Below are 26,007 nucleotides of genomic sequence, written 5' to 3'. Positions count from 1 at the left end.
GGATTTCCCCCATGACAAGTATGTAGAATGCGATCGGCATCTTAAGGTCCTGAATGAACTGCAAAATGTTTTTGAGAATCGTTTCACACAATTCAAAACACAGCAAGCCTCTTTTAAACTTTTTGCAGACTCTTTCTCTGCTGATGTTGACAGTGTGCACCCTGAACTTCAACTGGAAGTGATTGAACATCAGTGCAGAAGTGCCCTAAAAAAAAAAAAAGCACAGAGAGATGCCTCTATCAGCCTTTTATCAGTCTCTAAACACTGCTCAATTCCCAAATCTGTCACGGGAAGCATTAAAGATGGTATCTATGTTTGGCAGTACTTCCATTTGTGAGCAAGTTTTTTCACAAATTAAATTACAAGACTGCCTAACAACTCCATGCTATCCTGAGAGTAGGAACAACATCACTGGAGCCCGGGATCCACAAACTGGGAGCTGAGAAATGCTGCAATGTTTCTCACTGATCAAGTATGTCTGGTTCACTGTTCATCTCCCAAATACTAATGGTTCATTGCTCACTTACAGCCGTGCCAGTTGCTGTGCAAAATGGCAGATCTTGTGCCTTTCAAATCTAAACCAACATAACTAGTGAAATGTTTGAGCGCTGTCTTTTCATCCTGTATGATTTGCATATTTATTCTAGTGCCAATATGTCCTTTGCAAAGAAAGAAATTATAAAAAATGGATGGAAAAGGTGTACTACAAAATGTATGTTTTAAATACAAATAAAGACGGTACACTTCCAAAACGGTGTTCTTTTTCTATGTGTCTAATAATAAATGGGAGTTGAAAAGGCCTCCCGCACCACACCCCCACCCCTATCCCTCCCCCATTGACTTTTCTGCCCCATATAGGCAGCATGTAAGGTACATTCGGCCCTCGGCCAAAATCAGTTGTTCACCCCTGCTCTAGCCCATGGCCCTGGAATAAGGGATTGAATCTTTTTTTTAATTGAAAGAAAGCCAGTCCGCGTACCTCTCTCCCCCTACTCCTTTCTGGCTCATGTCTTGACGACCCGTCAGTTGTCCAAGGATGGTCAGTAGAAAGCCACCCACTCAACCCCCCCCATGCTATGCCGGCTATTGTGTTGTGCCAGCCAATAAGGTATTGCAGAGATGTGTATTTACTCTTAGCAATTTAGAGGTGGTCTCAGGAGGAGCCATCAGATTATTGTCACCCAATTAGAAGTTTAACCTCTATGGAATACATATACAGTTATCCTCAACAACCAATCCTCTCACCTCATAGGTTTTGGTAACTAAGATTGTAGTGTGACGTCAGTTATGACGATTGTCCACCTTATAACCTGTTTTCAATGGGAGCTCTAAGAGCGACAACTTTTATGCTTTTTGCTGTCCTAGCTTTAATTGGATGTTAATAAAGCTGGGTTCTGCCTTTCACTTTGTCTACTTCCATTATTGAACCTGAACAGCCTTTACTCCTGACCTCTGTATAATTTGGGGTTTTCCCAGGCCATCATTACAACATCCTCCCCCTTATTGGTGGCGTCTCAGTGTCACTTCCTCTGGTTGGGGCATAAAGGGGCTCACAAGCCAGTCTTCCGAATAGTCTTTAGTAGCACTCTCAATATAGCTTTAGTCTCTTTCAGGAACTGGAGGGAGAGGAGCTTAATTCAATCCCTTCCTTGGTTACTGGTGCAGTTAAGAGGTCCCTAGACCTTCTTTCTTGTAGGATCTTGTTCTCTCCCCTTTCAATCACCTCTCTGCTCCTGCTGTAGAATCCCTCCTCAACGTTTCTCCCTTGGCTCTGCCTTCCAGCCTCCTTGCTTAAAGTAACACAACCAAGTAGCCTTTAAGCAGCTGGTACTGGGAATCGTCTGGGGACCCTATCCTAGACAATGGCTTCCAGGTCTGATGTGGGACTTTATGACGGCTAGTCCCTCCCTCTTGGGCATTCCTCTCTCCCCTCTCTGGTTGTCATACCCTGCCTCCAGGGTGGACTCACCCATCTGTTCCTAAGGGTTTGACAGCAGAGATTTTACGTGATAGCTGACTGACTCTTGACTTTTCAGCCCAATTCAGGTCCCTCTATAGACTTACATGGGATTACTGTACCCACGAGCAGGGAGCTGAGCGTGCAAGTGTTGGCTGTTCTGCAGGACTGCTGTTTGACTCCCTTAAAGGGACAGCATCCAGGGTAAGGTTGCTCTTGTGACTCATGTGATGGTGACCAGGAGATCTGCCATATATCTACTCTGGGATCCTCACCTTCTGTCTTGCCAAGGTACCTGGTTCTTTTGGTCACATCAGTAGATGTCCTAGAACCAGGCTGGGGACGTTGCTACATAACCTATGTATTTGAGCTTATGCCAAGTACATGACCCACAACCTTATTAAAGTCCCCTTTTAGGACTACATCAACAAAGTCCACCTCCATGAGGTTTTTTCAATATCTATTGAGATGTTGAGGTTAAAGCTTGCCTTGGAAGATCTACATTTCAAAATAAATACATGGAACCCTTAAAATCAGCTTGTGGTCCACCTCACTGTTTGTTTCAACTTCAAATATATAATTTATAATGTATGTATTGTTATATTTATAGCTCAAAAGAGCTTTATCATAACACTTATAATTACAATTTAAGACAAATTTAGTTACAACTAATTAGGTAAAACAGTAATAAAATACAATACAGTTATACAATTATTCAGCCCTATCAATTGATACACATATGCAGTTAATTATCTTTGCATATTCAAACACCAATATTAGTCTAACACTAATCACCAAAGACAAAAGAAAAATAGTCACCTTAATGATCGAAGCAATTCAGTAGCTGCTAGATAGTGCACATAATACATTTAAAGTGAATGGTAATGATTAGACAGAGTTTGCGGTATAAAGTTGAGTTTTAAACCAGACCACCGCCTTTTCAATTACTGGGGACCTATGGCATTTTACCCAACTTTGCCCAACCTAAGAATGGCCTTCCAAATGTTGAATAGGGCAACATGCATGGTTTTGTGTCCGGAATTCAAGCAATACAGCCAAAAAGAGTCGAACACAAACGGACGAAGCATCTTTATACATAAAGGTCCATGCTCCCTGCATTCCATCAAGATGTGCTGTGCAGTCTCAAGTATACCTGTGGCAATCCACGATCGACATATTTTTTTCTTTAGGGATGCCAAGTTCAGGTCCAATGCAGTTTAGTACGGGCAATTTGCCAATACTTAACAGGAGAACAAACCTGCACAGCTCACGGGAAGGAGACAGTTGGAGGTATCCTTGGGCAGGTAACTATTGAGTGCAGAGAGGTGAATATAGTTGGCACACCAATCCCATTGAGCCAGTTTAAACAGATGATTTTTTGTTGTCAGAGCATATAAATTGTCATCTCAGTGTGGGCTCCAGCCAATAGTATTGAAGCTAGCTAGACTCAAGGTTGTCATAGTCGAAAATGTACTACCAGAAGGTAGTTGATCCAACAGATATAAAAGGGGACAGATAGGAGACTTACGAGCCTTGAGGAATAGCAAGTTTCCTCTTTTCTGTGCCATAGATGCCAGGGACATAAGGTCTAGTTCTAATCAGATGATTTCGACCAGTACCCCAACATTTTCCTCCAGAATCTTCCCTCCAGAACGTTCAGCCAGGAAAAGTCCTTCATACCCATAACATTCAGCCCAAACAACACAGATGTGCAAAAACATTTTTTGTATAATGTCAGTATCCCTTGAAAACTGAAACCAGATGACGCCTTCACACATCTATGGAGCATGTTCATTTCGATCGTTGCCTTCCTTTTCCTGGCTTCAAAAACACCTACATAGTTATGTTTGTTGTGAATTCAACTCCAAGGTATTTAAAACTGTCCACTTGTTCAATACCATTCCCATTAATGACCAAGACGGGTACCTTGACCCGTTTATGAGAAATGAACATGACATTAGTCTTTCAAAACCAGGCCATATTCATTAAAAAAGTTGAATAATGCCTGCATAGATCTTTTCAGTCCAGAAAAGGTGTGGTCAAACACGATCAGGTCATCTGCATACGAGAGGCAGTTAACCTTGTTCCCAGTATCGTAGGTGGACAATTCTACAGCTTCTCAAGCATGCGCCACAATTCTATTAAAATATTTATTAAAAAGTAGAGGGGACAAGGCACAGCCCTGTTTCACTCCAAGATTCAATTTAATGGAGCAGTTACCGTACCCTTGCAATCTGACCTTACCTGGACAGTTGTATCTATATGAAAGCCTATAGTGGCCAGCAATAAATCTCTCGGGCAGCCTAGTTTATACATTTTGTCCCACAGCTTTCCTCTATTTACAGTATAGAAGGCTGCCCGGAAATCATTTAACAACATATAATCCGGGCTGTCCCTTTGTTTTAGCCCTTCTGATCAGATAGTCAAGGAGCCAAAGACAGTGGGATGTTCCTGAACCTGCTTTAAATCACATTTGGAAATCGCTCAATAGGCCAATCGACTGCACCCAATGAGTTAGTTTGTCTAATAGCATTGAGGCAACTTCAAATATATGTTTGACTTGGAGTTTCCTGTGCCGGCAAAAGCACTTGGGTGTTTTAGGTGTGTCAAAATAGCTTTCCTCTTAAGTGGACATTACATAAAATAATTTTAAGTAGCTTCACCATTTCAAATCCACTGCACATCTTGCAATTAACAAACTTCTAACGGTTATTCACTGAACAGATACACATACATGATAATAATAATAATAATAATAATAATAATTAGGCTTTTATATAGCGCTACAAACCCTCAGGTATCTGAGCGCTGCTTATTATTACCCACGGTGTGTGGTGCTCATTTATCGACCTCGGAAGGATGAAAGGCTGAGTTTGGCCCCGCCGGAATTCGAACCTGCGTTAACAGGCTCTGCACAGATGTCAAAGCGAGCGCTCTACTCGCTGTGCCACTTGACCGGCTTAATAAAAACAAGTACTTGAAAAAGCAGTGTTAGGTGTACAAATATAAATTCAGATGTGTCTGTATACTGCAGTACAGTAATATTCCTATTGGCATTGAAATGCTACAACAGTCTGTCTGAATTATCAATAAATTGTGATAATACCATCACGTGCAGTGACAGCTCCACTCAATGAAGGAATACATGCTCATTTGTAAATGCATTAGTGAGTCCAAGCTATTCTCCCCATCAAACTACTATTGGAAGATGATGCAGATCAGAAAGGAGGATTCCCTCTAGGTGGATTTCCAGGTTTCCCAAAGGCTACTCCAGTTAAGAAGTTTGCATTCCCCCTATTTCAGGATTAACTATTTCCCCCTAACTGATTCATTTTACTTTCAGATTATAAACTTGCTTGTATATCCTTGTGTATATTTTTTTTGTCTAGTACAGCATTTCTAACAAAATAATTAAAAAAGGATTGTCACCTTAACACTAGCTTTACCGTAAGCATCAGCCAGCGCATGGTGAGACATCACCAGAAAGGCACCAGGCTACTGGTGTTAAACCTTTTTAATGTCCAACACAGCTACACACAGGCAAAATTGCACTAGTCAACCTCAAAGGTGAATTTCTGTTGTAAAATAAAGTCTAACTGCCATTAACTAGAGAGAATCTCTGAGCTTATTACAACCATCTTTAGCTGAGTTAGTTCCAGGATGTCAAATACCAAGTTCTTGTCCAAACTATTTAACAATAAAATATGAACTATATATTAAAATCTACAAAACGGTGTCACATGATTAGCAGTCGTTTACCCACACTTGCCCAGTAAGTGGTATCACTCAACTGAAATTCCCAAATTTGAAACAATCAACCACAGCCATGCTTGTCATGTTGTACTTGTTTATTTGTACATGTATGCAGAACTCGTTGTATGCTCCTATTCAGCAGTGGGACAGCTTTTATACACGCAAAGTACAAACAATTACAACTCTTGAATATATAAATAAATTTACAAACCTGCTGTGAACTACTGTAACATTTTCTTCCACTATTTGATTTACAACCAGTGATGGCTAAGAAGATATGGGCCCTTGAGAAATAAGAATATTTAACAATTTCTTCTCAAATTCTTGTATTATTGACCTCTATTCAATTTAATTTTCAAACATTCATGTAAAATAATATTTTTGATTGATTAAAGTGACCTAGCTCTTTTCTGGAAATATACCAGATTTCTACTTAAAGTAGCAGTACAACAAAGCCTTTACAAATCTATTCATCACTGTTGGGCTCTTATAAACATATACATGTACTTTGGCAGAATTCAGTTTGGATCTTTTCATCTGGGTTGCAGGTGTGCATGAATCTCTTGGAAGTGTGATCATTTTCAAATGCTATCATTTCCCATGAGTAGCCTGATAGCCTTGAGCTGTAATGGTGCCAGTAGCAATGTTATTGTGTACAGAATGTAGATATGGAACGGTACATGCCATTGTCATGGTTTGTTCTTCTATTCAACAATATCTCACTTCTTTAACTCATTAGCTCCATTTTGTCTTTTACAGGCACGTGCCATGCTTTTTTTCATGATGCAATTTGGGGTTTTCATGCATGCCCGCAGTTTCACGCTCAGATGCGGAGCCCCATATTTACACAATAACATTCTGCATGTTTTCAAGACAATTGATTCACATTACAGCAAGCCCAACAGAGGCAGCCACCACGGCGGATGCAACAGTTGGTGAATATAATGCAAAGGCCTACCCCTGAACATTCCTGTATTACCAGAGACAGGTCCAGTCAGAGGTCACCAGCCTCTTTATCAAAATATACAGTGTCATTGCCACAGAACGAAAAAGATGTTCAATGTTCAGCTGGTAAGAAAAAAGGAGTACATATTTGCTCTCCTGTATAGTAGAAAAGAAAACCACCACAATAATTAATGCAACAAAACACCCTTCCTGCAGCTCTGGGCCAGTGGTGTCATACACAGGTATAAAGCAGAAGGTGTGGGCTTGTGAATTCTCATTGAATAAAGCCACTTTCTTAAGCCAGCAGACAGCATTTCCATAACCTCATCTGCTCTTCGAATGTGGGGTGGAAACCCTTGATAAACAGCTGTGGTGGCGTGGTTAGATGATCAATGGTAGTCTTCCTTTCTGCTTCACATTTTACATACAAAAGAAACCTTTCCTCTGGTCATCTAACTCCATTAAAAAAAAAAAAAACATTTCCTATGCCCTGAAGTGAGGCGGCAAGCAAAAAAAACCTGGAAAAGAAATCCACATCCCTTAATATATACTCCAAGTGCTATAAAAAAAGGTCTTACCTGTGACCTTTTGTGCGTGATTTCTCTGTATATCAAAATAATAACTTTTTAAAATGGTAACATTGCTCCACGTTGCAGATGTCAATTCTAACTCTATGGTGTGAGGGAGTTCTTTGAAGGCTGTTCAAGATGCCCGCAAAGCCCCCACAATAGCTTAAGAGCACAAAAAGTTGAATTGGTACAGGAACCAGTCTGGTCCTATGCTTTGATACTGCTCAATGACTCCCCAAAGAAAAAGACAGTGAGGTGAGCATTTGAGGAATTGCTGTTACATTCCTTTTCATCATTAATACCACAAACGCCTCCCCTATCCATTCATCCAGAGGTATGTGGTTGCCCATTGAGGCCATCCTAAGATTGTAACGCTAGGATTACGGCATGAGAATTGGGGGTGTGGCACTGCAGGTCAAGTAACTGCATGCCCCTGTAAAGAAAATACATTGCAACCCATATTAATAACTTAACGCCCCAACCCCTACAGATGGCAAAGGGCAATGAAGGAGTGCTAAATATGAATTACTGATTGTTTCTCCAACAACGCTTTTCTTCACAACAGTTATAACTTCACAATGTAGCACTTGTTCTCTGGGGGTGGGCATTCAGAATAGTGGCCTAAGAAAAAAGGGCTGCTAGGGTTTGACTCCCTTATAGAGCATGTATACACCTATAGATTTGTTTCCCGTTTGTTTTCTTACACAAAAAACATTTTAAAAACGACAGAACAAACATTAATTTGATTTTACCAGTACATGGACTGCTAATGGTAACCCACTTAAACAAATGTCTAAAACAATGTTGTATATGTTAAAGTATCATATTTAGAGTGCCAACCATAACCAGAGTTTCTTCCCGTTTAGTATTTCGAAATCATGACAATTCTGTGATGAGAACTTCCGTTTGGTGAGGGGGAGGAAGAGCAGCTCGAAACTTTTCCCATTACTGATTTCAGGCTAGCATCTCGAGTAGACATAACTTGGCTACTAAGAATGTGCTCTTTTCTTCCTCAGTCCATCTACAGTCCTTGCAAAAATGCTACCCCAAAAGACAGAACGTTTGCATGTCATTAAAATAATTTCTTGTACCAAAAAGATTGTCGTCAGTTAGCAGCAAAGTCAAAACAAACAAAACGTATGAATAAGAGCAGAGCACAACCACCAGACACACTAAAAATCACGTGGGGGGAAATCGATAGGAGTATACGGGCTCCAACACGCTTGTTTAAGGAATTCAGCAAGAAGGTCCATCTCCGAGATTGGGGGACCTCCCTCAACATTATGCCTTCAGAGTAGGAGGAGTTGATAATTAGCTGCATTTTGGCATAGCCTTTCATGGGATGCACATCAACTGCTTCTAGTATCAATTTATCGGCAACAGTAATCGCCTTGGAAGAAAATATGTATATTTATCTCACACACACACGCACGCAATAAGATGCACATTACAATTATTCAGTATTGTCATAATTTAAGGCCATATTAAAAGATGCACCTTCATAGAAGATACTAGCTCACGCAGCAAGAGTAATGCCAGCACTTTCCCGTTTGGAAAGATTCAATATGCCGGAGAGCCAGAGCAGGATTTCTGGCAGTCTCAGGTCTCCCCAAGGACTGCACTGGTCCACAGTACACACAACCAGACAGGCTCTATGCATCTCCCCCAATGGTGGCTCGCTTTTAGGACTCCCCAACAAGACGTGTTCAACTGTAGCCGAGGGGGTCCATGTCAAATTTAAGTTTTTGTACAATGTTGCCATGATGTAAAGCCAGAGAATACAAGTTAAATATGAGAACAGAAATTGTTATACAGGAATCCTTTTTAGTTGTTCATACGTGATAAAAAACTGAGTGCAGAGTCAAGGAAAATGAACTGTGCACTACAAATTACACAAGTTAAGCATCATAATATACTGCACAATTACACTCATCAGATAATGCATACATACACCGCCAACCCCACGTCCTAGACCATTACCCCGTCCATCTTGCTCGAACAACCAACCTTTTTAAGATCTCTTCAATGACAAAGGGGTAAGAAACACCGACCATTCAAATGAGCAACACTTTCAACGCTCAAAGACACTATACTCCTACCTTGCAGCCACACTCTGGCCATAACATGGACTTCTTCTGAGTATAGGCAATACATTCAAAACCCCTAAAAGTAATAATTCCATTCATGGTTTGCATACCTTCAAATAACCCATTTCCCACTGACTATACCACAGTACTCCGCGATTCATCTCTGAAAAAGATATTGACTATCAGGGCTTGACGCCCTCTTCTGACCTCTGTGATATGAATGAAAGGGTGACGCGAGCAGGGCATGACCTCAACTTACCAAGTGAGCCCTTGCCAGGACTTATATGAAATTCAGTTGAATCACAAGCAATGCTGGAATTGTTCTTACATCAATTGCTCCAGCAGACCCACAGATAGAAGTGGTCTGTTTGTGTTGTCTATGGCAACCAAGACACTGAGCAGCTCGGGAGGGTACTGGGTCCTGGACAGAAACTCTTGTGGGTATTAAAAAATGCCTGTATGCAGATAGATTATTGGTGTACGCATCTTGATATTACACGCTGATGCAGAATAGAAAACTAGTAATAATAATATCAATTTTGGATATGTTTTGACTATAAGAATATTGGTTTTGCCAAATGAAAAAGTAATAAAGATTGTATAGCGATATCACATTAGTCAGTGATAGAGACTCTGTTATGATGAGGCTTTTTTGGGCAACTTTTAGCTTTCGTGTCCTTTCAGCAATGGTCATGAAACTTTCCAAAAATAAAAAAAAACACAATTTGTAAAGTATTTGTTGGCTTTGTAAAGTGGTGGCAAAGTTACAGGGCTGGTCCCAACATTTGCATTCCACCAGTATCCGATGTAGACAAAATCTAGGGTTGTTTGGGGGAACGATAAGTGTGCCACAATCATCGAAAAAACATCCACCGCCAGTCATTGCTCACGATGGCACCGATTTACACAAACATTCACATGCTCTTAAACCCACTTCCACCAGGGCCTCCTCAACCACATGGAGGTAAAGGGGAAAACAATGAGTACTACTCTAAACTGTTTAGGGTCAGTTTAAATTTAATGTGAGGGAAAAAAGAAACTATACAATGTAACAACTGTACAGTAATCATATTTGCTTATCAGGTAATAATGTCCCCATACATAATGTTGCCGGGAAAAGTCATTGGCGACATTTTATATGGCGACACTATGTATGGGGATGGGTTGCGGGGATGTCCCCTGCACTCAAACCTTTTTTTAAAAACACAATTTGGGGGTTGAAAGGGTGTGCCCTGCATGTTCAATGTAATAATGTCTCTGCAAAAAACAGCTACTTTTTTGTCAGGAGACATTTTTGCAGGGACATTTTTTCCTATCAGGATCGCCATATGGAGAGAAGTCATAAGTCACTAGCAGTGCATAGCCACGGTTCAGTTATGGCCGTTTTACATTGCTGATGATCAGGTATGGTTCCTTTAGAAACCATAACTGGATACGTTTTGGGTGTTTGGGCTGCAACCATAACATCCATTACTTACCCAGTAATAGTCACTCGCCTGTATCCGTTTAGAGTAGTATGCTTTTCATAGTCCGCCATTTAGTGGATGGTCCAGAGTATTACAAGTTAATTCACAAGTAAAAGTAAGAGTCAACAGGGAGAGTTTCCCGTCACTCTCTTACCTCTGTAGGCTTTAACAATGCTTGGTGCTTTTCAACCACAGATTGTTTATTTGCTATCAATGTTTTGGATGGATAGCAGGTTTTAATGGAGCAAAGCGTTTTAAGTCATGCTTACAAAGGGGAAAATGGGTGGCGCATGTAACTAATCCTATACAAGCAAAAAAAATAAAAAAATAAAAGACTACTACTTCGTAAGTAATGTTTGCCTTCTGGGGTTTGCGAGTCAGTTTAGACTTGCATGCTTAGCATACACGAACAAGCAGTGTTTGTGTTTAGGAGTAGGAAAGCTGATACACAGCAGAAAACCAATTTCTCTATCCTCCTGGGAATTCGCTCTAGGGTGTCTATCTATCCAACACTTGTGTAAAGGTGTTCACTGAACTCCACATTGCCTCCTTGTAAATAATGTCTAGCCGAATGTTCACCGGGAAAGCGAGTACAGCTCCTGTTTTTCTGGTGGAATGAGCCATTGGAGTGGCTGTGAGTGTTTCTGTGAAAGGGTCTAAAAAGAACAGCAGGTCTGGCACAATGTCTTTAGATGTGCTATCCAAAGAATTGACCTTACATTTTCCACACCAGATAAGCATTTTCTACCTCTTTAAGTAACATGAGTGTTGGGTTTCTGAGCCTCCTTGAGGATTTCCATGCACTTTGTTGGGAGATTTAAGTTGCCAACTATGACCTCAGGCACCAGGCTGAAAAGGTTAGTTAGCAAGGATTGGGATGGGTTATTCATTGATGCTATTGTGCTAGCATATCCACTGGGGGTATCTTGATGAAAGGCTGAAGCACCTTGCACAGTAGGTGGAGGAACCAGGCCTGTCATGCCCATGCTGATACTCTCAGGATTAGTGTCATGCTCTAGTGTTGTACTTTGTGGATTCGAGGTTCGGGGGAGGGAGGTGGGAGCGCGGTGGAAAATATCCCCGAATATCCCCGACAATGGCATCCATAGAGAATTGCCTAGGGACCCCTCCTCTACGTACCTGGAGGTAAAGCTGTGATATGTATACTTGTTGCAAATAAATGAAAGTGCCCCATTTGGCTAAAATAAGTGTGAGGGCTTTTGTGTCTAGCTACCAATCATACTCTACACTTCTGATGAAGAGGTCTGCCAGACAATAATCCACCCTTGGAAGATGTGGTGCTTGCAGCCATATGTTCCCGTGGATCCGCAGTGCCAAATCCCGGATTGTGTCAGTGAGCGTGCCATCCTGTTTGCTTTGATGAAAAATTGCTGTAGTGTTAGTTGTCTTTATGAAGACACTTGTTTTGAATTTGTGTTTGGAGGCTTTTTAACGCTTTTTGCACTGCTTTGAGTTTTAACACATTGGTGTGTTTCCCCTGTTGTCCACCTCCTATGAGATGTGACGTGGTGAAGGTGTGCTTAGAGTGAGGCAAATGTTGATATGGCCAAATCCACAGATCAACTTATGAATCATTGCCCCTTTAACATGTTTGTGGCGTTACACAAGTATACATCTCTGCCTGAATGCCAGCAAGACAGAGTTCCTCCTCATCGGCACACCTTCACCCTCCTTTCCCCTCACTCTCTGGCCGGCCCCCTTGGCCCTCCTCCTACTCCCTACCTGCGTGGCAAATAACATCGGTGTCATCTTTGATTCCCCACTTTCCTTCCCTGCCCACATCTCTGATGTCTCTAAAAAATCAAACTTCCTACTGCACCTCCTCAGAGGTAGGTACTCTGCCTTTCCTCTTCTTCCCCCAGAAGCTGTCTCCTGAGCCCTGGTTCTTCCCAAATTGAACTATTGCAACAGCCGCTTTCTAAATCTACCTGCCTCTACTCTCCGCCCTTTACAACTCATCCAGAACAGGACAGGGCAGCTAGACTTGTCCTTGGCCTCAAGCCCTGGGGATCGTATCTCTCCAGCCCTGAAATCTCTTCACTGGCTCCCAGTGGACGCAAGGATTACATTCAAAACCCTCTGTATTGCCCACAAGGCTTTCTGGGGCCTGGGTCCAAAATACCTTCAGCTATCCCTCTGTAAATACCTCCCCACTCGAGCTCTTCGCTCCTCTAACTCCCTCAGGGTCTTTTGTTTTTCAAAGAAACAAGCTGGGGGTAGATCTCGGTCTTCGGCTGGGGCCTCCCTCTGGAACAGCCTCCCTGCCACTCAAACCTGAGGAGAAGCATCTATGGTTCGGGAAGCACCTCAAGACCTTCATCTTTTCTTCTGCCTTTGCTCCTCCTCTCCCCTGCTGATCTTTTCTCTCTCAGCACGGTGCACCTGGCCTACCCTTGGTCTTCCGGGCCAAGGAATCTGCTAACCCTGCCACCCACCTGCACTGCTTCCGGGCAATCCCTGCACTGGGGTCTGTATCTGTAATCATACAGTACCCCCTACCCTTTTTTCCAGCACTTATCAGACATACCCTGCCTTTTGCCTCATCCCATCACTTGCTGGCTGCATTACCACTGTTTTGTTGTCTTTATTATTATTTTTTTTAAATGATTTATCTGTTTTTCCTTTCCACTTCTCCCCCATTCCATGCACCTTTCCCCTTTCCTTCTCCCATGCACTTGCGCATTCTCAATGTCACTGGGCCTAGTAAGATCGTTGTTTTTTGTACGAGAGCAATACAAATAAAATACGATATCACATCATTGCAGAACCTGTTGTGTTACTAACAATGCATTTTCCAAGTCCATTGTGGGCCATTCTGAACTGCGCCATTGCTGAAATGCCCACACGGGAAGTCTTGCATGGGGCAGAAGGTAAACGCAGGATGTCAACATGCCCCAAATTTTCAACATTCTTCTTACTTTTCTAGACACTGAAGGCTGATAAAGTGGAGCAAGTGATTGGAAGCCCCGAACCTTCTCATGTGATAGGTAGGACAGAGCCTCTACTGCTTTTAATTCGGACCAATCACGTTAAGAGGGTTACAAATGGTGCATTGGTCTAACCTTGGTATGGATGACTGTGCCATGGTTACTCCCCCACTAAGGATACTCACTCAACACCAGCTCTCTAGACAGACCAGTTATGCTTGGCAACAGAGCATTGAAGCCCAGAAATAGATCTACTCTACATAATGGGGGGTATCGGGGAGTAGCTCAACAATTCCTAAATGGGCCACATTTTGGCAGAGTGGGAAGAAACACGCTACTGCTAAAAGAATGTATGCATTGAAGAGGTGGTGGCTGCCCAGAGAGATGACTCATCTAGATTACTGCAATAAAGTGCATCATACAAGGCGAAAAATACAGTGCAAAATCTTTCCTCGGTTTTCTAAAAGGAGAACACAGCCTTGACTGGCAGCAGTCATACAAGTATTTTATTTGCCCATTCAAAGCTTCATGTGGGCCGCAGTGCTCGTATGCACTAAATCTCCAGAAACACGTTAGGAGCATATGTATCCAAACTGACATTACATGATGGCCATCATGAACATCTAAGCATCTGGATATACCCACGATACATTCACCACCTGAATTCCCTCAGGGACATATAGCCACAAGGTGACTTCTTAGAACAGTCACTTCCTAATTCCTTGGCACTTCCATTTACCATTCTGACACTACACTCACTTGCAGTGCTTTCACAAAATTGATAACGCCCATTTAATACATTTGCACCAATCATAGCACTGTAAGGATACAATGATATTCCATGGACCTAGCCGCAACCAATTTGGCCAAAATCCTTTATACAGTGCAAAGAACCCCTCACTCTTCCAGGTCTGTGGAAAGATGAAAAACAAACAATTGCATTATTGATGGTCATAATTTGCTACTTGATGGAGGCGTAACACGCAGAATATATTTAATAAATAACAAAAGCACTTAAGCTACAGCAAGAACAGGGCAAACACGTTGAATTCATTTGAAAGAACGGCTTTGAATGACAGAGGCAGTGTCTCATGTTGGACACCTAATAGGGCTTAGCATCGCCCATCTGGGCAAAGAAACACTGCCACCAATGCAACCACTGCCAGTGCAGACGAAGTATGATTTAGGTTTATTCATGGTTTACTTAATAATAAACAAATAACAGTTATTTACGGTTTGTAACATTACGTTTCACCAATCTTCCTTTCAGACCAGCTGGTCTTCCGACTACCAGTCTTTCAGAACCACGCTGGTTTCAGCCTTTCATGATGCTCAGAACATTGTTCTCCCAGTGTCGCCCGAAGGATCAATGGGTTCAGACCCACACTCGCTGGATGTGGCAAGGCCACTGGCGATATATCTTGACCATAACACCCTCCATTCTTTATATAATTCGGTTCAGACAAACAGGGTGCTCGCACATCTCCCGCAACCTAAAGTGGATCAACCTAGCAATTTCCACCTCATCTGCCTTGGAAGAGTCTTCAATTCCCTCCCCAATACAGGGCAGGTCCAGAGAGTGGTGGAATCATGCGAAGAACTCTGGGGCTTCCATACGGGAGATCTGTCAAGAAGCCAAGTGGGCAGCCCCTACAACATTCATGAAGCACTCTAAACTGTTGGTGAAAGATGGACATTCAGGGAACATTGGTCCAGCAGTGTTGTCTTTCCTGGTTCAAGGAAGAGGTGTGCAATACATCACTCATGCGTGCAACGACTGTGGCAAGGAAGACAGATGGGGTAATGGCCCGATTGCATACTGGTAATCTTCAATACAACTACTAGTCCTACACTCTTCCTCGTCACAGTCCTCGCTTCCCTCCGTAACTGCCCCCTTCCCTCGTCGGAGGTCGGTTTGGTAAAGAAGCCTGTCGGAAGGGAGGGAGGAGCCTTTAAAAAAAACATCAAACACGGAGCAAGGACGGATGAAAATAGGCCCATTTCTCCAAGTGCAGGTTGGGATGGGTAGTTTAGAGAGCCTTTGAGGAGGTACAAATGTATCCTTGTAGGGGCTGTAATGTAGAAGACTAGGACTCTGTATAATGAACATTAGCATCAAGCAATAAGGCTGATATTTTTGCAGCCCGGTCAAAGAAACTTTGGCCAAACAACCCCATCTAGCAGAACAGGCCCTAGGCCAGATTGCAAATGGCCATTTTGCCAAAACACAGCCGAATGGTATGTAACAAAGGAAATGCAGCATTACAGCCTTCTAGTCTTTTGGGAATACACTTTATTTTTTCTTTGTTTATAATTTTCATATACAAAGTGACTGCCTTCTGTTGCACAGCTTGGATTGTTCCTATTATAATACTTAATACATCCTAATAAACCAACTAGGGTCCATTGAATGCAACAATAAACTAGCTAGCTGCAGAACAATTAAAGTACTGTCACCACATGGGCGATATATCTATGCAATTATCTAACATAAATAACAACAAAAAGACGAAAAAGAAAAGAGAAAATAAAAGCATCCACAGATCCACAACACTTCTCCGTTCTAATGGTAGTTTCCCAGTGCATTTTTATTTAACTTCTCAATTCAAGTAATGTAAATTAATAAATACCCTCCAAGAGTTACTTCCATGGTTCATCTTATCCATACAGGTCAGTGAATGATGCCCACATTCCTTCGTATTTTCTATCTTGTCTTGTGTACATTACTTTCTCATAATATGCCAATATATGGGAGGTCGCCTATCCAACTATCAACGTGTGGCTTTTTCCTAGTTTTCCACCTCCTCCAGGAATACACTTTATGCATGCAACTAGTTCAGAGACAAGCTTACCCAAGACCACCTAGGCCAAAGTGAGCCATCTGTAACTTGAGTTGGAAAAGTGGGACCACTTTGGTAACAGATTAAGCAAGAGTGAGTGTTAGGGAGAATTCTCTGTTAACGCTAATTTCCCAAACCTAGTGAGTCCCCCAGCAGCTTTGCTGGATTTTTGGGGTTTATTTTATTCTCCTGCTAAGAGTGAGACTCTTTCTCCCACTCTTAGGCATGATTTGAGAATGTCCTTTGACTTTGTAATGTGTTTTATGGGCTATGGGGTCTTGTACTCCATAGGGCTTCATGTGTTTTTGGTAAGTGTGTTACACAGCACCCTCAGTGCAGTAACACAGGGGTGTCATGGTGAGCCCCCAAACATAGACTCCATACCCTGGGACTGACTACTGTCTCCCAGGGCATGTAAAGTCACCATTGACTTTACTAGTCCTAAATTGTGAACAGAACCAGTGCAAACCATAATATTGTGGAAGTACTGGTAGGGGTAATTCGATTGCCCCTGGGTCTGTTTTTCAAGGGGGCACTGTCCAGTCCCCCTTGTCGAGTTTCTGGCTGGTGGCAGTGGTTACCACGCGAAATATTCCACCGGAATATTTCCTATGGGATTTTCCCATTCATTTTAAACGCACCACTTTTTTGGTGCAATGTTAAAGATACCGCCGGGTTATTTATTTAATATTTATTCCCCGGTTGGGTCTTTTTGCCAGGACTCTGTTTTAAAATGGTGTTCGTGTTCGCCTCTGTAACTCCAACCCAAGTGGAGCCCTTTGTTCCACTTTTGGCGGGCTTCTGCACAGAAGCCTCCAAAAGTGGTGCCACTGTCTGGGTCTACAGGATGTGTGGGAGGGGGGGATTAGGCACCCTGGACTGAGTTGCCTTGGTAACTCAAGTCGCACACTTGTATGATTGGCCCAGTGGTGAGCCGCCCGGCTCACCACTTAGCATGTTTGATTGACAGCTAGGTTGATGAATGGGGGTTTTGCTGCATAAAAGCAGGGCTTTGGGGACTGGAACTTCAGAAGTCGCCACAGGACCTAAGAATCCGATGAGGAAGAAGCTGACCCACCTGCAACCCGACGACACCACCGGTGAAGCCCTGCTGCAACGAACTCACCACTTTCCGACAGGGAAGATCTTCAGCTGAAGAGTCTCTCCCCCTTTGAGCTGGTAGGAACAACCAGTTTGCCTTCTTTCGCTCCCAGAAGCGTTACTTGGTCGAATCGCCCGTGCCAAGCAACCCGGCGGCCGGATAGCCAGGCTCACCACTTTTGACCGCGAATAAAAGGACCGCACCTTTTAATCTGGAACTCTGCGGCTGGTTTCATCCCTGGGCAGTGCAACAACTCCAAACTTCCTCTACGACGAGATCCTTTCTTCCTCTGACTAGAACACCGAGCTGCAACCACTGCCAGGAACAACTGCCACGGCTGGAGCTTCCTTCCCATTCAAGGTACTGTGTCCTGCCTGGCCTCCTTTTCTACAGAGTGTTCAAGGTGTCCCCTAAATCCTTGTCCTCTATACTGGGTTGGCCCCAGACCTGTTAACCTTGCCTTTCTGAACTATTCCAACTCATTTTTGAATTTCCTGCAAAGACTTTTAGTGCATATCCACTGTGTGATCTTGGGCACATTCCGCCTTGCTCTCTCCAAGAGTGGGCCTAGCCTATGAACTTTTTTCTCTACAGTAGACCCTGCCTTTCTTGACTTGCTGTGGTTTTTTTAAAGTATTGGTATTGTGTTATTTCCTTACTCTGCCTTCTCTCCCTTTTTAACTGAATTATTGGAGTGCCATCTAACGTTACGCGCTCACCTCTGTTTTGCAAATAAGTGGTGTCTTAACTTAGACTTGTCGAATAATTTAACTAGGGACGTGTATATACTTATAGTGACTGTTTGAACTTGCTTGACATATTAGTGCCAGTGTATTTTACAAGTGTGTTTTTAAATAAATAATTATATACTTTCATACCAAAGCTCTGGTCAGTGTTTGCTTGTGCTACTGTATTTTTAGCCCTATTGTGTATACTCTATATACTGCCTAACTATTCTTGAGGGAGGTCTGACTGCTCAGCCACAGTTACCAGGTAAATCTGGGTGGTGCAGACTGCTACTAATTGGGTTTACTGCTAACACCTGTAGTCTTAAGCCTTTTGCAGTGGTCCCTAAGGGAACTGCACAGGTTTCTGCCTAACAGTGTGGGAGCCTATCTACAGAGAACTGACATTGGTCAAATACCCTGTTCTATGGAATTCTTCCAATAAGGAGGGTCTACAACCACGTTTTTCCTCACTGTACCCTTCACAAAGGAGAAATAACCATTTGCAGATCAGTCTGGCCGCACCCACAAGGGCAGTCAGCACCGAAATGCTAGGTAATTCTCCTCTGAACAAGAGTACCATCAGTAACCCCAGAAACGTGTTTTGCATTGCTGGACCTCCTCAGTGAGGTGAAGCAGTGCCTCTCTAAGGCACAGTGAGCAAGGGGTCCACGTCTGGAATAGCCTGGGTTACTTAGGGTGGAACCCCACATTTTACACATTAAGCAAGGTGGTGGGAGGTCCTCCCCTTAGGTTACAGGGTTGCCCGAGCTTTGTTGTCAATGTTATGTTCATATTTATGTTTATAATGCTGTGCAAATGTCCATACAATCTTGATTTTCTCTATATTTATCAAGGTAGATTGTGGCGTACATCCACCATGACAAGCTGTACTGTCAGAATCTCAGGATGACGACACGGACGGACGTGACTGAACATGATTGGATTTTACATTATATAAACTGAGGGACCTGACTCGCCCAGTGAATTTACTTAGAGACTCCATCCCGCTAATTTTATACCTGCTTTAAAGAAAATATATTTTATTGCACAGATCTATGGTGTTTCTTCCCATTACATGTTTCGAAAACATTGGCTTTCCAGTCAGGCTGTTGACCAGTTCACTGAATCCCTGTTTTGATGGAATCCTGTCTGCATTACCTGCTAGTTCACAGACCTGCTTCCCCATCACTTTCATGCATTCTGGGATGGCGCGGCTTTTCTCCTCCTTCCTTGCCAAATTCTTTTGCGAACGCGGTCTCCAGACGCCCTCCTTTTTCATGATTCCCCGTATTTTCAGGGGCAGATCCCCATCATCCTCTGCACCCTCCTTCCCAACAATTTTGAGATGGGGCAGAATCCCCCATCAGCACACCCCAAATTTACCTTTCATTCTTGTTATAAAGGGTGACCCCAAGACACTGCCGTTAAGTCCATACTTAGTTCCTTTATTATGGAATTGGATATGTGCATTACGACACAGGACAGAAACCCACGGGCTCCCACCACACAGGCTACATCCTTCCAACTGTCAGTGGTAAAAAGCCAGGGACAGCGCATTCTCACACATGCACTAACATTCCAAAATTCACACTGACCTCACACTCTAAACCTACATCTATCCGTACAGCAAAGTACATAACATATTGCCCTTCCTTACCGAAAACAAACAAACAGCCCCCATCCACACACACATCGCGCTAACAGGGATAGCTCCCCTAACACTACAAAGACCAAGATGCGTGACCTACCTTCAGGTGCAATCACAATGACTATAAACCTTAGGCACCGTAACAACTGCCCCATCCGTGGTGCCTCCTTAACATTATACATTCCACACACATGCCTGATTCACTTCCACGTGTAGTCATGACATCCGAGGGTCCGTATGCTCCATAGCTTTTAGCCCACATAGGGTCCTTGAACATACCTATTCCACACACGTGGCCCACATAAACTAAGAGCATTCTGCTCATCAAGGTCTGGCACATGCAGAATTGTAACACCTTATGCACAGTGTTAGGAAAGATTTCTCTTTTGGCAACTTACTCTCCATAGTTTCCATGGACCCCCAATCTTTTTGCTTTGTTTTTTTTACCTTTTATAGCTTTTTGAAGGGAAGTAAAGTCTTCAGCTTCACTTCCCTTCTTCTCATCTGTTATGGGAAAAACTGATCAGCCCTTCAGACTACTGGTGCTGGGAAACTATCTCCATTTTAACTTTTACATGTTTGTAACTTTTTAACATTGCACACATCATCTTAACATGCAGTACAATGGGGACATGTTTCTATCACCGTAGCATTTTACTCTTGGGATTGGTCGCGTTTAGAAGTGCCTAAAAAGAAGCTGGTGGCAGAAAATATATTTTAATGTTATTTCTAGTGTGCACATTCACCATGTCTGGCTACTTAATGTGGCTAGCCCCCTAAAATGACTGCCATGAGAGGTTTGCTTGTTCTTTGGCCATATTGTAGTCTGGACTTTTTCCTGCCTTGAAAAGAGAGAGAGAGAAAGAGAAAGAGAGAGAAAGAGAGACTGTGAGTGGACTGTTGAAGTTGGGGAAAATTCAGTTGGTTGCATCTTTACTGCATTACATTACTTGCTTCATGTGTTGGTTAAGACAGTTCTCACTCCATAACACTTGGCACACATTTCACTAAGCATATCCAATCAACTCCATACATGGCATACACAGCAAGCACATCATGTCACTATTACATCCTAAATTGCCATATGTAAATTACAGTTGCTGCCATCCCTAACTTCCACCCTGAACATGTCATCTTGAATACCTGAGATTAAATTGTAATTATTTTAATAATCCTGGTTTCTCTTCTTTAAAATTAATTTCCTAAACTAGTAAGTGCATCCCTAAAACACATACCAATGAACACTCCAATGCAAACAACCTACACTCATCATGCCTTCTCAACACAACCTTTTGATTCCTCCCTATATTCCGAGACACTCATTGCCCATGTCCTAAACATGGTGACATATGACCTGGTAAAAAATAAATTGCTCACATCACTCATGTTACCTCTGACATGAGCTTTATGTTCATCTTAAAAGACCCTGTTCAATGTTGCTGGTGAAACACTAGCCCTGCAAAACCTGCAAAAGTTTAATTCCTACAATTAGCATTTTTCTTTTACTTTTAATAAAGGTGTACCAAGCAAACCAACCCCCTCCTGTGTCCATCTCCTACTTCTGCACCCTTACACCATCTAGATGCCTCTCAAATGTGCACTGTACGTTAACATAAATTCCATGAGCAGCATCTTTATCGCACTTTGACCGCATCATCTTTGGTTACCACTACTGATCTGATTTTATGGAAAGGCAGGTCCTCAAGCCTGGAGACTGCAAGGTCAACCAAAAAAAACAGTTGATCTGAACAGAAACAAAGCAGTGACTCCTAACTTCACTGGTCAACTAAAGTAGTGGTGATCAAACGTTTAAAGCACAGCCCTTAGGAGTGGGACGAGAGAATTAGACCACTGTGCTTCAAATCAGTGAAGTAAGTTTGATGAAGCAGTTAAGCAGCGGTCAGTGGGCTCTGGCTGGCCTAGATATCACAAGACTACTAATAGCCAGACTTGCACACCCAAGTATATAAGCCTGTGCAGCGTATTTTCATCCTCCAGCTCAAGGAGTTCGGTCAAGCTGGCTGTATTGCTTGTTGAGTAGATTTTCCTTCTCAAGTGAAATTCTACCCACTTTGCGAGTCCCCCAGCACTTTTGCTGAACTACTGGAAATTTGGACTGATTCTCCTAAACCGGAACCACTCGCTCATTATTTTACTCTGACATTGGGAACCCTCTTATCTCTTTTTTATACTTTTAAATGGAGTTATGCTTTCCTCCATCTTTTCTGGCATCTACAATATATTATATATTATTGCAGCACACAGCACTTTCTGTGCAGTGTTGCTGCAGGCTCTTTGAGCTTCCCTTTTTATTTTACCTGTGTCGACACATGCTACCACCAGGGCAGTGGGACCCTTTATGTCCCACCTGCATTTTATTTTGCGAGATCAGCACATCCCACCTTAAGTGAAGTGCTGAGGGGAAACATTGTCTCCCGTTACTCGCTTTTCCAGTAACATTTAGTTATTGTAACAAGTTCACCTGACAGGCTGGTCGCAGTGTACCTATTTGCATGACTTATTGTGTACTGTTGTCACAGGTTACCTTAGCAGCTGTGGTAAGGATGGACACAAGGGACACCATTTTCCTGAAATGATGGCTGTACTTGTCTAAGCCCTGTTCTAGATGACTTCGTCTTTCTTCAGCCTTCTTCTACCTGCCTGGGTGGAGGAGGTCTTGATGGGTCTTTTGTCTTTGGCAGGAGTCCCTTGGAAATCCCACCAAGGCTCTATTAGTGCCTGAAAGGACAGGAAGTGGGGGAGGATACCGAAACTCCCCAAGTCTTTTTCCTGCAGTGTGCCTGTCTGGAACCAGTTTGTGCTGAGAGGCTGGCTGTCCACATTGGACAGTCATCCACAAAGTTTGAATGAATGCATGTCTGGTGATTGGTGAGCTCAGCCAGTTTACCTGCATAAAGACAAGGGTCCTGGCATTTTGCACCCTCCCTGGAAGAGCTGCGGCCTCCACGGCCCGCAATTTACCAATGCCCGGGGTCCTGTGCCATTTTGTGGAGCAACATCTTCCGAATCTTTGCAGGCATCCTCCTAGAACTCCATAGGCTGGATCCCGCTCCCAAAAGTCCTCTCAGCTGAGATGAGGCTTGGGAACCAGAGCAAAGCCTACCACACAACAACTGTCCTTCAAACGATTAGTTTTGTGAATGGATTGGGCTCAACTCCACCGAGCTGACACCCTAGGCCAACAAGCAGCTGCAACGGTCAAAAAGAATGTGACTGGAGCCCCCAGGAACTAAAGAACAAAAAAGCACATTGGTGTCCTTGGACGCATGCGCATAAGCCCCACACTATATGTTCAAAAATATCCTAATAGCAAACAGAGGTCCATAGATTAACAGCGTCCTTATATCTCAATAGACAAACAAGTAAATAAAGGTCCAGAAGATGTCAGTTTGTAATTATTTGATTCTTTAATTGCAATCCAACGGTAGTGGGCCGGTGTGTTTCGACCTTCCTACTGGGTCCTCCTCAGGGTGTTGCTAAATGAATATATGTATAGTATTCGTGCTGACACGTTAGCATCTCATTCTTCCTGCAACCACTAGTTGCGTAGTATCATTCAACATATATGCCAAGTTGGGAATCTTTAATCTCTTCAAATGCACCCTTGGCCAAGTGAATTTGTTTTGTTTTGCGGATCACTGCAACAGTGGCCAAAGGGGTCTCGTGATCGTGACCACACACAAGTATAGAATAGGGAGTGCGTTTGAAGAGGTTAAAGATTCCCAACTTGGCATATATGTCGAATGATACTACGCAACTAGTGGTTGCAGGAAGAATAAGATGCTAACGTGGCAGCACGAGTGCTATATATATATATATATATATATATATATCCAAACGAAAAGCTCAGCCCGTAGCAGGGCAAAACCAATGGATTGCACTCCACAAAGCAGCTGAATCCAGAAAATCCAGTCATCAGCAAAATGAAGGGCTCAGATGGCAAAGACAGTTAGCACCAAATGTCCTTTATTTAATCAAAAGTGCATCAGGGAGGAGGACCTGAAGAGCACAACGACGTTTCGCGGTCCTCCGAAATATATATATATATGGATTTAGCAAGGCCCCTTGGATGACCCAGTAGCAGGGTCAAAACAAGCGTTGGCACAATACCGTTGGATTGCAATTAAAGAATCAAATAATGGCATCTTATGGAACTTTATTTACTTTTGTCTATTGAGATAAGGACACTGTTAATCAATGGCCTCTGTTTGCTCGAAAGCTTGAAGCAATGAAGGGGAGGTGGGGACCCTGTCAGGGGTTCTTTATTCCTTATGCAGTTCTTAATGCCAATTGAGGCTAGATGTGGCACATGGTTATTCCTCGCCCAATCATGGAGATCCACATCACCTCAAGTGAGTTACAGTGGTCCTTTGAGCAGCTAAAATGAATTGAGATTACTAGGCCTCAGTCTACCATATTTATAATATATCACATTTTCATAATGCAATTTTCACAGGATTCCTCCTGTTTCAATGTGCTCCAATACAAAAAAAAGTGTAATTAACAGTTGCAATGGCACCAACTCAATCGATTTCTGACAATGAAGGGCTGATTTTACTGTGCCGGTTTGCAACTATGTGCCCAGCTGTCTGAAAAAAACAGATACTGTAGGCAAGCACTTTACTCACTTAGCTATGTAACTGGCTTACCACACTTCTAGAACCAGAGAATGAGGATCCCCGGATGTTAGGCAGAAACCTGTGCAGTTTCCTTAGGGACCACTGCAAAAGATTTAAGACTACAGGTGTTGGCAGTAAACCCACTTGGTAGCAGTCTGTACCACCCAGATTTACCTGGTAGCTGTGGCTGAGCAGTCAGACTTCCCTCAAGAAGAGTTAGGCAGTATGCAAAGTATACACAATAGGCACTCAGATACAATAATACAAGCAAACACTGACCAGAGCTTTGGTATCAAAGTATATAATTATTTATTTAAAAACACACGGTTGAAAACACTCCAGCACTCTTATTGTAAAATATTCTAAACACAGTTACTATTATAATATATACACCCCTTTTTCCTTATCAGATGAGTCTCTGTAAAACACCACTTATTTTCATACAGAGGTGAGCGCTTAACTAGACGGCACTCCAAAAAGCTTGTGAGAAAGGGAGGGAAAAAGACAGAATATGGAAAGGTATACCACTCTAAGATTCAGGAACACTATTAGCAAGGCAGAAGAGCAAAAAGTCACTGGTGAGCCAAAGTCCAAAGGCTGGGCCCCCTCTTAGAGAGAGCAGAGCACAAATGCGCCCAAGATCACACAGTTACACTAGGCTTAGAAAGTCTTGCAGAGGGTTCAAAAAGAGTTTAGAGAGGCTTAGGAAAGTTTAGCCAGGGTGTCCCAGGCTAACCCAGGTTTGAAAGCCGGGGGCTAAACCTACCCCGTACAGTCGGTAGCAAGGGAAGCCAGGTGGGACACGGTACCTTAAGTGGGAAGGATCCTCCAGCGGTGGCAGTTGTTCCTGGTAGTGGGTGCAAGTTGCGTCGTTGTCCAGGGGAAGAGAAGATCTCGACTTGGAGGAAAGATGAAGGTCGTTGCACTACCAGGGAAGAAACCAGCCGTGGAGTTTTCCGGTTAAAGGTGGTACCTTTGTTTCGCGGTCCTGGTAAAACGTGGTATCCCGGTTGCCGGGGTGCTTGGCACAGGCAAGGCGGCCACGAGGTACGTCGGGAAGGCAAAAAGACGGTGAAACTGGTTATCCCCACCAGTCAAAGGAAGAAGACTCTCCGGCGGGAGATCTTCTCTATCGTTGGGAAAAGTGTTGAGGCAGTCCAGCAGGGCTCCACCAGTGGTGGTGTCGTGGCAGGTCGGCTCAGCTTCTCCCTCGTCGGATTCTTAGGTCCTGTGGCAACTTCTGAAGTTCCAGTCCCCAAAGCCCTGCTTTTATGCAGCAAACCCCCATTCACTCAGCCTAGCTGTCACTCAAACATGCTAAGTG

The 26,007-nt window shown here is 43.1% G+C and overlaps 1 protein-coding gene across 7 annotated transcripts in view; it reads right to left on the bottom strand.

The window, feature by feature from the left end:
* Nucleotides 1–5,787: 5,787 nt before the first annotated feature.
* Nucleotides 5,788–26,007, bottom strand: part of SLC25A14 (solute carrier family 25 member 14) — a 534,240-nt gene continuing 514,020 nt past the window's right edge. For all 7 annotated transcript variants that reach the window (XM_069613100.1, XM_069613102.1, XM_069613103.1 and 4 more), the window contains 2 exons: nucleotides 14,556–14,636; nucleotides 5,788–9,073 (listed from right to left, as the gene is read on the bottom strand). In XM_069613100.1, the coding sequence (XP_069469201.1) occupies nucleotides 9,032–9,073; nucleotides 14,556–14,636 (123 nt within the window). In that variant the 3' untranslated portion in view covers nucleotides 5,788–9,031. The remainder of the gene's footprint in view (nucleotides 9,074–14,555; nucleotides 14,637–26,007) is intronic.

This window comes from Ambystoma mexicanum, chromosome 5p, assembly GCF_040938575.1.
Source record: "Ambystoma mexicanum isolate Mex_15411 chromosome 5p, UKY_AmexF1_1, whole genome shotgun sequence".
NCBI lineage: Eukaryota > Metazoa > Chordata > Amphibia > Caudata > Ambystomatidae > Ambystoma > Ambystoma mexicanum.
The sequence above is the reverse complement of the archived record's forward strand: the minus strand, read 5'-3'. Positions and strand labels throughout refer to the sequence as shown.